The 14311-nt window shown below is 42.1% G+C and overlaps 1 protein-coding gene across 7 annotated transcripts in view; it reads right to left on the bottom strand.

Moving 5' to 3' along the window:
- The window catches only part of LOC117177723 (protein croquemort-like), a 203469-nt gene that overhangs the window by 83326 nt on the left and 105832 nt on the right, over positions 1-14311 (bottom strand). For all 7 annotated transcript variants that reach the window (XM_033368614.1, XM_033368616.1, XM_033368617.1 and 4 more), the window contains 2 exons: positions 12400-12563; positions 12174-12315 (listed from right to left, as the gene is read on the bottom strand). In XM_033368614.1, the coding sequence (XP_033224505.1) occupies positions 12174-12315; positions 12400-12563 (306 nt within the window). The remainder of the gene's footprint in view (positions 1-12173; positions 12316-12399; positions 12564-14311) is intronic.

Raw genomic sequence — 14311 nt, 5'->3', positions numbered from 1 at the left:
GCCCGCGGTTGGTCTTAGTGTCGCCTCTCTTTCTTTGTTGCCGGCTTGTTCTAGCTGTGGTAGAGTAGGCGTTCCGCTTACACAGCCCCTTTTACGGAGTAGCTCAGCAGTGTGGCCCGTGAACGGGGTTACATGGCACGGCTGCATGCTCTGTGGTGCGAGAAACACTCGGAGCTATCGCACTTTTCGCAGCAACGTCTGCGAAACCATGCTGAACTACTCCGTAAAAGGGGCTATGTAAGCGGAACGCCTACTCTACCACAGCTAGAACAAGCCGGCCACAAAGAAAGAGAGGCGACACTAAGACCAACCGCGGGCAGGCATCCATTAGATGAAGAGCGATGCTTTACGACCCGGAGAAACATCAACACCAAGGTTTCTCTCAAGCCTAACGATCATTCTGAAATGGATGACGAGCTTCGTGGACATTTTTCCGGTGATTAACTACATCACATCTGGCAGGTTTTTTACCGCCAAGGTTCGAAAGTTCGCGCGCGAACTCCGGACCCGTTATCACACACTTAACAAGTCAAAGCTGCTGACCATCAGGCAGCATATTGTTGAGAGAATACGGATACTATCTGACGCTAAGAGAAGTCTAGAGCGGAGGGAGAGGTGGGTCAGAGAAAATCAACAGTTTCTCTCTGACCCATCTCGACTCTTCCAAGACCCTCCATTTACTGTCGAACAACCACCCAAACCAGAGGAGGTTGAACTATTTTGGAGAGAAGTCTACGAAGCTCAGCATAGACTGGACGAAGACTCAGAAAATATAAATAGCTTCAAGGAGTTGTGTTGCCCTTATAACACCTGATAAAGAATGTCCACCAATCACTACCGAGGAGGTGAAAGAAGTATTAAGAGGGATGAAGAACTATTCCGCACCGGGACCAGATTGTTTGCTTTCCTTAAATCGCCCGGATTGAAGTCTGGTACAGAGGGTTTCATTTTTGCATGCCAAGACGGTGTCATTTTCACCTTAACATACCGTCGCCACATTTTGAGCCAAGACATTCCCGATGAAAGCTGCAGGGCGTGCCATGTTCACCCCGAGCATTTATCTCACATACTATCTAGTTATCCAACACACGCGGGAACGACCTACATTCAAAGGCACAATGCGGCACTAAGAGTGCTTTATTACCATCTCTCTCACTCCTACGGCATTCACTTTAATATCGCTCCTCTAAATGCTCCTAAGGAAATTGAGTCAATTGTCGAGCATGGGAAGTGCCGCATATACTGGAACTTTATATTCCCGACAATTGTTTCTGTTGCTCACTCGAGGCCTGACATGGTTCTTCTTGACTTCGAGAAGCGAACCATGTTCGTTATCGAATTTTCGGCACCAGCTGACAAAAACATCATAGCCCAGGAGAATGAAAAGAAAGAGAGGTATCGAGACCTTATAAGGGAGTTGCAACGATTGTACCCGGAATATTCTGTTAAACTGATCGTACTGATCATCGGCGCTCTTGGAGGTGCCAAGCGTTCACTTGCTAATAGCCTAAAAAGCATCCCTGCGTGTCAACAATATGCTAGAACACTTGCGGGAAAAATGCAGAAGGCGGTTGTCCTTGGGTCACTCCGTGTTCTTAGGGTGCACGAGGTTTTTGCTGGAGCGTCTTATTGATTCCTTTACAGACTGCAACCACCTATCTCACGGTTGTGAGACATGGTTGTGGCTGAAATTTTACCGCGATTTCGCTGGAAGCGGGTGCAATTTTTCAGATTAGCACCCGCTCCCGCCGAAATCCTGCGGTTGTCCTTATGACAAATTTTTAATTATACACACACACACATATATATAATTAGTACATTGCCCGACTATTATGGACTCACGGCGTTTTTAAAATAAGCGCCATGTTTTTATAACGAGTCGTAGGTGAGGGTGCCATAAGCTTCGAACCAGAGACGAGTTACAAAAACATGGCGCGAGTTTTAAAAAGAAAGCTGCCAGTTCACAAGAGTTTCGCACGATACTTTTCAGCAGAGTCGGTGAAGGCACGCATGAGGGTTTTTATTATAAAGTCATGGATAAGGTGAAAGCGGGTGAAACTTTATTTGTGTGAAATTACTCGAATATCACATTGCACTTCTCGTTAAAAATATCGGAACCAAATTTCTCTTTTTATCTTTGTCAACCACGGTCACTCTCAAGCGTTAGAAAAATAATATAATAATAACATCATAATATATAATAATATTAAATTAGTTAGACCTTCAGACTTCACGTGAATTAGTCTGGTGTTTCGGATCCCACCTTAAGTTGTGAGTCCTTCCCACATGTACTTGTCTGCAACCCAGTCCATGGATGATTGGGTGAAAACCAGTCTTTGCCCAATTTGTCTAATTAGGTACACTGCTACTATCAGATCACTTGAATACATTACAAAAATGCGTCCGTGCCTGGTAATATATACAGGAATAGCTTCGTGCAGACTTCAAAAAATGGAAATCCAACTACGACCAAAATGCTTTCTATATATTGGACAGTAACCATTTTAAGCCCGAGTCATTAATATAATAATAATAGTTTAGTTAATTTATAGTTATTTATTATTCATTATTTTTTGTTTCAAACTTTTTTCGGAGGAACCCGGTTTTTCATCATGGCCACGGACTAAATCAAGTGACTGATGAGATGAGGATGTTATAAGTTAATTTAATACAATGTTTGAAATTTTTCACGATGGTGTAGGTACAAAATTACGAACACGGTGTGGTTTGGAGTTTGTAATTAACCGCTGTTATACTTAGAAAGCGGCCACGAGCGTTTAAGGGGACAACAGTCACCTCTGGATTCTTTCTTAGAGCTATTATCTGCCACGCCAGAACTTTTTAGTCGCTTGCTTCCTGATGGTCGAGAAAGTTTCTTACGATGCGGCAGGTGCTTAATGAAATAGCCCTCTGAGCTGTTACCAGTACCCATTAAAGAAGGTCATCCAGTAAAGAAGATCGCGCTTAACAGGTCACGCTAAACAGAAACATAGTGTACTGAATGAGTCTCCTTGAAATATAGCCGCCGTAATGCGTATTCATCTAGTTATCCTTGGTTGTGTATGCTCGAAATACTCGATTCTTATACCCCAAAGCATCATCGCACGGCTTAGAAAGTCAATGTTGCACGGGCAGATTTGTAAAATTTTAAGATTTTAAGCATATAGACATGCGCCACGTCTAGAGTGACTAAATCTTTACTGCCTCGTGAGTTTTTACACCATCCTTTTTGTTCTTCTGTAAGGATTTCATTGTCGTTGCAATGAAAATATACATTATCTGCAATGATAATGTAGTGCACTCTGTCCAGACCTGGAGCTTTTCAGTTACTTCTCCTTTTGAAGACCGCTGAAACACCTAAAGCTGTGATGTTTTTCAGCTGCATTTCAGGCTATTGTTTGCCTTTCTTTCTCCCATTTGAACCACACAGGGTCCAAATTGTATCTGTTCGTTTTTTTCCAAACAACCGAACAGTCGTTAGTCATATCTTCTAATTGAGGGACTTCGGTGTCTTGCTGATTATTTTGCTTTACACTCAGTTCACGATACCTTTTTTCATATGTCTGAAAAGTTCGATGTTGTTGCCTTTGTGCACTACTGTTCTTATACCCACGAAGTCTAGCAGCTTTGTGGCCCAACGTTCTACGGTTGCCACAGCTGCAAAGTATACAAGAGTTAGCACTTCTAATCAAGTCCTCGTTATCCACATCTTCCAATGGGATTTCACCAATAGGAAGCGTCTATTCCACTTCCATTTTGATAGCAGCTATTGCAACCGCCGACATCAATCTGTTTAATCTGTTCATATTGAGCGTTTTTAATCTGCCAGACTCTGCTCATTGATTCTTGTGGCTAGCTCTGGATATTTACGTAAAAAAAGTCTATGATGTTTTCACCTCACACTTTGCTCACTTCTCTCTGAAAAAAATAAAGGCGCTTAACATCTCTGTACATATCGTATGTCCATTTTAATTGTCTTCTTGGTTGCTAAACCAACCACTTTCGTTTCCAACTTCGCACTTTTGTAATAGAGACGCACCAATTCCTCTCAGTGTGTTACCCACTTGATGCCCTCTCGCGGTATTTCTGTCGAGGTGGTTGACTGCAAATAGCGAGCGCTAGCCAAAGTATCCCTATCAGGAACAGTTAATGTTTCACTGCTTACCGTTTGTCGCAGATGTTCTTGCTAGTGAACTGTTTCATTAGTGAGATCTGCCTGACTATCTCGCAGCTTACCAACACCACCGTCCCTCGTTCTATGGCCTTCAGTGGCGGCTCGAGGGACGCCCCAAAGATCCTCGGGAAGCGAAAAGCATTTCAAAATCTTTTAAAATACTCTCGATTACTATTTATGGGTTTTAAGGTTCTTCTTAGTCCCTCTCCTCTTCGCTATTTGCTTGTCTGGCATGGGAAACCCTGTCATTAGCAGTGTTACCGCCAAAATAGCAGTCTAAATCGTGAGAGGAAAACTGAAGCCCTACCGGGTGAACCCGGCTTTTCATCATAGTCATGGACTTAGTCAAGTGACTGATGAGATGTCGATGTTTAAAGTTAATTCAACACGATGTTTGAAATCTCTTGCCGTGATGTTCTCGGTATAAAATTACGAGCATTGTGTGGTTTAGAGAACGTCTTTTACCGCCTTTATAATTAAACAGAGGCCGCGAGCGTTGGAGGTGACAACAGTCACCTCTGGATGCTTTCTTATATACATTATCATTGTATTTATTCATTTTATTTATAGTTCATTTGGTTAGTGTTGCGGTAGGGCTTGAGCGTTCCTCTCCTGACTGACGGATATGTTGGTGGTAGCACTTCTACTAATAGGTATATTAAAGGTTTTGAAACGCTTGTCGCTTTCCGAGGATCGACGGGGTGCTCTTGGAGCCACTTCTGATGGCCAAAACATGCGAAATGGTGGGAGCTCCGACATGGTCAAGCAGATCTCATTAATCAAGCTACAGCTGACCAACAAGAACATCTGCGACAAACGGTAAGCCGTGGAACATCAACTGTGCCTGCTAAGGATGCTTTGACTAGCGTTAACTATTTGCAGACCTCCTCCGCGACAGAAATACCGTGGGAGAGCATCAAGTGGGATGCCACCATGAAAGAGGAATTGGTGCGTCTCTATTATGAAAGTGCGAAGTTTGAAACCAAAATGGAAAAAAGATATAATTTAAAAACGAAATTTGTTGTAAAGTATCTTCATATAAATAAAGTGGCACTAAGAGATTTGATCGCTAAGGTGAAGAACATCATGCGTAATCTAAACATCTCAGTAGACCGTGGAACATGACAGCAACGAACAACAGTTAAAGGAAGTTACGTCCACGATCAAGAAGGAGCAACTTCTTCGTCGACCTTTTGGTGATCCAGCACCACCACATCTTCCAGAGGTAGATGGCCTCATACAACCAGAGGAATAAGCAGAGGTACAGGAACTAAAAAGGCGATTAAAATGGACATACCATATAAACAGAAATGCTATACGCCTTTATTTCTTGGCAGAGAAAAGTGGGAAAAGTGTAAACACAGAACATCATCCACTCTTCTTACTTAAGTACCCGTAGCTAGACACAAGAATAAATAAGCAAAATCTGGCAGATCACAAAGGCATTCTCTACCCAAGATCAACATCACAAATGATTTGCGTACACTAATAGAAACCCTCAACATCAAGGTTTTAGCTACGCATTTTAACGAAAAAAACTGCGTTTGAGGTGATAACTCTTGCATGCTGTGCAGTTGTAGCAATCCTTAGAACGCTGGGTTAATCGGTTAATAGTTTTAGTAATAAAGAAAATCTTTAAGTGCATGCGAAAGTATAATAACTCTCATGGAGTTTCTGTACTGAAACGCCTCATCAATCACTCCTAGTTTTAAATTTTGCTCCCGAGAGTTAGGTTCCTTTCTTCGCGGACAATGAATTACACAAATCTGTTACAAAAGAACCTACAATACGTATTTGCAATTATTATTCATTCTGCTGAAAATATCTACCAATTTGAAAACCACTATACTGGAACATATTTAACAATGTTTGCCAATATTGGAGTCTTCATATGTTTATTTTTAGTTTTTAATTTACGAAGATTGAATTGATAAACCTTTTTAGAATGTAAAAGTTGCCTTTCATTTTAAATACTTTGAAGACTGTAAATTTACAAAGATAAATAGGTGACAGAATCTTGTCAAGAGATGGTAGTTTTCATTTTTCACTACAATAATATCGCCGTAAAAAATCGGCGACCTACGACTTTAGAAGGCTATAGCTGCAATAGTAGAGCCTAATAAATATTATGCTATATGTAAGGTAGTCAAATAACCTGTAATTGGGATCCGTAAAAATATTATTTTGTTAAAACAGTCAAATATGAGAAGCACAAAAATATAACTTTTCCAATACACTTCAATACAATAGTCGTATACATTCAATGCTTATGACACGTTTTATGCAATCAATTTGTAGATATTCTTTTGGACTCCCTGGATACACCGAAAAACTGATCATCATTTCCCAACTTATACGTATTCCCAGACCTAAGGATACGGTTGAAAAAATTGAAAAAGTTCTGCTGTTTTATAAGACTTTTTAAATGCAGTTCATGGTTTTAAATTAAGAATTTAATGAAACTATCGTGTTGTTCAATAGCTTTAAACGTACAGTAGTGTACAATAAATGGTATATGCTATCATTGCAAACTGATTAAAAATAATCTTTTGAGGATAAATATCACTTAGAATAGTCTTGAGTTTCATCAAAAATGGCCCTACTAAAGTATTAGAAAAGAATGTGTAAAAAAGGGAACTATTTTCTTTCCAACATTGTCTACTTTTGGTAGACATCTTCGTGCCGCTTGAACATAGAGTGGACTGCAGAAGGCTTGCCTACATTCAGACACGAATATTCACACAACTATTCAACTATTCTAACGTAAAACTGGGACCCGCATAACTCATTCTGATAAATGCCTTAAAGTACGAGGTATCAACAAGTCTAAAACCACCAAGCAGCTAATATCTTCGGTGTTTTTGAGATACGATCACTATATGAAACGGTATTATAAAAAACATGGAGATAATAAATATAAAAGTGGGGTTTGCAGGTGTACTACACAAAAGCTCGCAATAGCTCTTTGAAAATTCGAGATTCTCCTAACTGTCGTCCAAATCCCTCTAAATTCCCTAACAAAAAACAACGATACCTACCTACCTGCCGCACAAACTACCAAATGAACCTTTAAACTATCCTAAATAAAAAACTGTTTTTTGTTCCATGATGACTGCGAAAGAAAGTACAATATTTCACTAAACAGACGAGTACTATCCTAATAACAGCTTTGACCAAACTACGCAGTCCATCCTTGGGTTGCCTTCTCAGGCGCTGTCCCGAGATTTTCAGCTGAATACGGTTACACAACTAAGTAAGCAGTCACAGATAATCGTTCAGGAATGATCTCATAGGAAAAACTTCCAAGCAGAGGTTATAACAACCGTGCCGAAGGATGAATGGCACCAGCGTGTAGTGTTTCTTGCGATGTCTCTAGGATACCAGGTCGCTTCCCAAAATATCCCAACTTTATCCCCACATGGGGGTCTCTGTGTGGGGGAACGGTTTTCTCTAACTCTTTGAAGCTGTGGGATTAATTGTCGGATCTGTGAAACTACTAAATGAGGAAAAGCAAGTTTATGCCAATTAAGAAAGAACTCATTGAAGCGAATAATGGCCTGGAAGTTAATTTGGACCGTTGGCATAAGTCAACATGCGACAGAGGATGTTGACTACACAGTATGTAAGAAAAAGGCAAAAGAAACTGAAGAGAGGGCAGTTCTGAAGATGGAAACAAGCCACCAGGGGACCTAGATAAACGAATATGCCATAGAAACTCCCACATCAACCTACGGGAAGAGAACGAGGGAGCTCACGATGAATCCCCTAGAGTCGAACGCCACGAGACCTAATCCAAAGGAGCTGAGGGCCCGCAACGATGCAGCGGCGACCTAAACCCTAAAGAGCCAGAGTAGGAGGGACAAATTTGTACTAAAGTCCCCAAAGAGCAAGCAGAACTTCAGACGTGTTCATCCCGAAGCGGTCTTGATAAAACCAGCGGAGATCAAGCTACGCGGAGCTCCTCAAAGACCTAAAAAAACCGGAGCAAACTGTCCACCGCCAACAGGGATCTGTTGGACACCGAAATAAAAGTATTGGACCTTGACGAGACGACGGTGGAAAAACATATAAGATATGCTTTGAAGGGGCACTTTGAAGAGAGCTATTTTGCGGGCATTAAAGTCAGCATGACGAAGAAGGCCTTTAGGGGGTGGAGGTAAAAGAATATATGGACCATATATAGAGGTAGGGTCAGCTGACCAGATTCTGCTTGAGGTCCTTTCGGAGAGCCAGCCTTGAGAAGAAGGCCTTCAGAAGCCACAGTGGTAAGAAAATTCAGATGTCGAAGGCCCATGAGCCCTTATTGGAAATGATGGTATATTATTGTAGTCAACTAAATATACTACCATGCCAAAAACATTGACCCAAATTATTTTACATTACGCTTATGGAATAGATCGTATAGTTCTATATTTAAAAATGCTACGATAGCCAAAGGAAATGATTTTCACGAGGTCGTCTATATATGACGTTAAGTAATTTCCCTATGTTTTGGAACACTCACACCTGTGTAAAGCTTTTCCCAACTGTAACACCTTGTAGTTGGTGGGAAGGCTTAAGCGTGTGGGACATTTAGTTATAACGGACCTCGGCCTGTACGCGTATGGACTGAGGTCCCTTCGGGACCAATTTACAGTTTTTGGAATCGGGACAGGAATCACTTTGACACCTGAGGGTCAAAAGGTTGTCCTAACGACCTCTCGGGGACACCGGACGACCTCGCCAAATAATTAGTATTGCCTCTGCAAGCGGGGCTCTGAAGAAGCGGACCTTTAATTTCACTAGATACTCGTGGAAACAAAATGGATCACGCAAAAAGAAAATCGAAGGAAGAAGGATAAAAGGAAGTCGCGGAGGGGGGAGATGGGTTGGACCCTACGGGTCCAACATAGCCTTTTCCTCCCAATCTGTCTCTGGCAAGCCAAACTCAGGTAGCAACTGTGTCCCAAGCTCTTCCGAAAGCTGAGAAATTGACGTTCCCTCTAGATGAGGATACGGAAGACCCGTCTGTGGTTATCCGGCGGTCGGAAGAATTCAACCCCTCACTTAAGTCATCGTCCTGACGAATCGTCAGATACGATAGACCTCAGGAAGAGAATACAGCGGGGGGCACCAAGCATCCCCTAGTCTTGCAAATTCCTAAGTCTCAGGCGAGGGCTCTTGCAGTCCTTAAAACGAGGCTCTTCTACCACTTTGGACAGGTCAACTTTAAGGTTGTCAGCCAGGGGCAGGAGGCGCCTGCCGAGCCAGAGGAAGATTGCATCATATCAAATGCGCCTCGGCATTTCTGTAGGGGGACATGGCTTTGAGGCACATAGGTATTTCTCTAATACAATAACCTTGATTATTTCAAGATACCATAAGGTGATTTTGGCGAAGAAGGCTGGTTCCTGTTCCAGGGACCCCAAGGCGACCAAACCAAGGACTTGCATACTGGCCAAAGGAGTTTACGCTGTCCCGCTGCTTGAGCTATGTTCGAGAGACCTGATGGTGATGGTCACAGATCTTAAAGGAATGGGGAAGCTAGTCATAGGATCAGCTTAGTTTCCGAATGAGAGCGATACTAACTCGATGAAACCATGCTTTGTGAAAGAACACAGACATCAACTCAAGAGGTAATGATGTACAGGAATACCAAATCAATACTGATTTAGATATTCTTAACACGAGGAACACCCCAACGTTTCGCAAGTTGGCCAGGGAGGAAGTAATTTACATCACTCTCTGTACTAGTAATTTTAGAGATAATATCAAGAAGTGGAGAGTCTCATATGAACCCATTCTCTCAGGTCACTCACAAATAGTGTTCGAGTTAGAATCCAATACACCCGCGAACCGTAAATGGGTCATAAATCCAAGAAGAAAGGACTGGGATCAGTTTTCCACGGAACGAAGGAATGCACTCCCAGAGGTGCTCAGGTCAATTAGAGACGTGGATGCCCTGGAGATGACAGCCAAGAGTTTCACGGAAGCCATCGAATCTACTTATGAATGTGCAGTTCGACCTAAAAGAGTCTGAAGTGCTGGGGAGTCACACCGGTGGAATGGGAAACTCGAAGAGCTTCGCAGGGAAACCAGACAGAGGTTCAGAGTACCAGTATTTACAAAACAGAAGAACTATAGGTTTCATTTACGACGCTGAGAGATAAAAACAGGGGTTCCAAACGTAAGGCAAAGCAAGAAAGCTGGACTAACTTTGGCACAGACATCCATAATTGAGCAGAGGTGGTTAGACTGGATAAGCTGTTTTCTTGAAACCCGAATGCTATTCTCGGCACTCTGAAATTGCCCAGCGGGGGATACTCAGAGGCGGACGAGAATACCTTCTCCCACCTGATTTAGGCACATTTTCCAAACTTTAGAAGGTTTGGAGAAAAGGGGGCAGCACCTCTGAAACATCAAGAGCCGCCGCAGGATCGGGTATTCCTCACCCAAGGATTTCCGCCCCATCAGCCTCACATCTTTCCTGTTGTAAAAAGTGGAAAGACTTGCCATGGTTGCACATGGTGTGCCTATTGCAGTCGTGGAATGGACCTGCCACATGTTGGCTAACAGGAACCTAACACTAAGGGTGATACTACTTTATGTGAAACCGTTGACTCGGGATGTCTGCAAGGAGGCGATTTATCGCCCTTGCTGGGGTGCTTGGTAGTGGATGAATTGCTTCATCTGTTTACGAGTCAGGGTCACCACGTTATAGGCTGTGCGGACGATATACTGATTACCGGGCGCGGCCAGCATCTGGGCGCACTCTTCGGAGGAATACAACAAGCCCTGGGGATAGTCACTGGTGCCTCAAAGTCGAGACCCGCGATGTCATTCGGGAAACTAATAGGTTTGGTGCCCCTCCATCTCAACATTAAGGTCCTGGTTGCGAAGGCGGCCGGAATATTAAATCTGGTAAGCGACAGAAGGATTTCGACAGCAGTGCGCATTCCAATCGACATCGCGAGGAAGAAAACTGGTTTACAGATGGCTCCAGGAACAAGGAGAATGCAGGGGCCGGTGTATATTGGAGAAGGAATGGAATAGGCTTCACAATCGCGATGAGGCCCTACGCCACAGTTTTACAATTTGAGATTATGACGAAAGAAATTAACAGTTGGCTGACCGACGAACATCAGAATTAGTGAAGATTGGTATCCGGTTGCAGAAAGGCCAAAACATTCTTGGGCTTAAGTTAAATTCTAATCGAGCGAACAATATTCTCAATCTCAGAAGGAATGAAGCTGAAGTCCTAACAGAAATGTTTATAAGGCATGAAAACCTTGGGTACCACATACATAAGATAGGGCTTAAGGAAAATTCCCCCTGTCGCCTTTGCAGGAGTTAATGAGACAGCTACTCATATCCTTTGTCACAGCACCGCGATTGCACCGCGAATTGAAATAAGGTTTCAATTTGGAGGTAAGAATTTCATAACTTCTGAAAAGTGACTTCAAATCGTGATGAAAAATCTAATGGTTCAACACAAACAATTATTTTTTATCACGGTCCTAAGTCAACTCGAACACCGTAAAAGAAAAATGTCAACCCGATATTATCAACATTTGACTATATTTTGTCATAAATCAAAGATATTTTACAATCAAACTTTTTTGGTATTGATTCAGAAATACAACAGATCAAAAGTATTTTTCTGTTTCTCTTATCAATCGTGGATTTCACTTTAAGGATTGTAAAATCCCTAGAATTTTTGCAAACCCAACTTTTTATTACTACCATAAGAAAATTGATTCCGAACAAATCCTTTCAGCACAGTATGTAATATGTATTAGGTATTTAAAGAATAGTCTATATAAAAAGAAGTTTTCAGAAAATCGTCCCTTATCTGCTACTATTCAGATATACTTTTCAGCAGTACATAAATTAAATATAATTATTAAGTCTGAAGCTGGAAGTTGGCGCGCGAAGGGTTTGGCGCCCTCCAGTAGACAATAAATTGTATTAAACTATCAAACATCACTGTTTACTGTGAGGTACTATATTATATACTTACCACAGCGATTGGATTTAAGTTAGTTATTTTATCAGACAATGTTCCGTTAGACATACTCGGCTCGAACGTCCAAAACCTACGTCTATGAAACGTTATAGTGCCGTTTTTATTCCAAACTTTATCTACTTTGTAGTCCATTTCACTATACAAAGAAAACATGAAAGTATAAACCTTTCTCTCTTATGTTCACCTCAAAAAATTTTATAGAATGAGTATTGATTATTACCTGAACACATAAGGGCCGTGTTCTGTGAAATTTGGCTTCGGGCAATCGTGACAATTAAATTCATGAGGATTAGTCCAATTAAATAAATAAAATGACAAATATATAGGTATTGGATTTACATCCCATATCTTGAAAGTTTGCGACGTCTGTGTTAAGGTCAGCTCCTGTTGTTGAACAAAGTAAATTTTAATTTTTAAAGAATGAATGAAGCATTCTCTCGAGTGCATGTCACCCTACAAAAAATGTCTTAGATATTCATTGCATTCACGTATGTTATAGTATGTATCGACCTGAGTATAAGATGTTTTGCAAAAGGATTTATATGATTAAAAATTTGTCATAAGGACAACCGCAGGATTTCGCCGGGAGCGGGTGCTAATCTGAAAAATTGCACCCGCTTCCAGCGAAATCGCGGTAAAATTTCAGCCATAACCACGTCTCACAACCGTGAGATAGGTAGTTACAGTCTGTAAAGGAATCAATACGACGATCCAGCAAAAGCCTCGTGCACCCTAAGAACACGGAGTGACCCAAGGACAACCGCCATCTGCATTTTTCCCGCAAGTGTTCTAGCATATTGTTGACACGCAGGGATGCTTTTTAGGCTATTAGCAATTGAAAGCTTGGCACCTCCAAGAGCGCCGATGAACAGGACGATCAGTTTAACAGAATATTCCGGGTACAATCGTTGCAATTCCCTTATAAGGTCTCGATACCTCTCTTTCTTTTCATTCTCCTGGGCTATGATGTTTTTGTCAGCTGGTGCCGAAAATTCGATAACGAACATGGTTCGCTTCCCGAAGTCAAGAAGAACCATGTCAAGTCTCAAGTGAGCAACAGAAACAATTTTCGAGAATATAAAGTTCCAGTATATGCGGCACTTCCCATTCTCCACAATTGACTCAATTTCCCTAGGAGCATTTAGAGGAGCGATATTAAGGTGAATTCCGTAGGAGTGACAGAGATGGTAATAAAGTACTCTTAGTGCCGCATTGTGCCTTTGAATGCAGGTCATTCCCGCGTGTGTTGGACAACTAGATAGTATGTGAGCCAAATGCTCGGGGTGTGCATGGCACGCCCTGCAGCTCCCATTGGGAATGTCTTGGCTCAAAATGTGGCGACGGTATGTTAAGGTGGAAATGACACCGTCTTGGCATGCAAAAATGAAACCCTCTGCACCAGACTTCAATCCGGGCGATTTAAGGAAAGCAAGCGTTAGCTCACAAGACATTGACTGATCCTTCACATTTCTGTGGAAGATACCGTGCATCCTCTTATCGAGGAGCTGTTCACGAAAGTTTTTCTCTTGTGCTTTCTTAATCCGGGCTTTCAGGAGTGAGTACTCGAGATAGATTAGATTTGACACATTTTGCTCACCCCTAATACTTAAGTCAAGTCCGAGTGTTTCAGCAGCCTCCTCCGCTGCTTTGCACAAAAATGCTCCTTTGCCCACTTCCTCGTGATTCCTGACCATTTTAAGAAGAGGGTCTCTTCCATTTGCAACTCTATGTGCTATACCCAGAATAATACTGTTGTGAAGACATTCAAGACTCAATATTCCGCGACCCCCTTGACGGCGTGAGATGTACAGTCGCGGAACGGAAGACTTAAGATGCATGCTTTTGTTCATGTGCATAACCTTTCTTGTCCCGATATCAAGAGATCTGAGCTTGTTCTTCGTCCATGGAACTACTCCAAATGAATAGAGTAGTACCGGGACGGCAAGCATGTTCGTTGCAGATACATTGTTCCTCACCGACAGTTCGGAAGACCAAATCTGTCGGATGAGACGTTTGTATCTGCTTCGGAGAGGAGAGTATCCTTTATAGATGTCACATCCTGAATGCGGCTCTGTGGCACGCCCAGGTATGTATAAGTCTCTCCAGCGCAAAGGTGTCGTATGGCGCTTCTA

The sequence above is a fragment of the Belonocnema kinseyi genome, chromosome 8, assembly GCF_010883055.1.
Source record: "Belonocnema kinseyi isolate 2016_QV_RU_SX_M_011 chromosome 8, B_treatae_v1, whole genome shotgun sequence".
In the NCBI taxonomy this organism is placed as follows: Eukaryota; Metazoa; Arthropoda; class Insecta; order Hymenoptera; family Cynipidae; genus Belonocnema; species Belonocnema kinseyi.
This window is presented reverse-complemented; position numbering and strand designations above follow the sequence as displayed.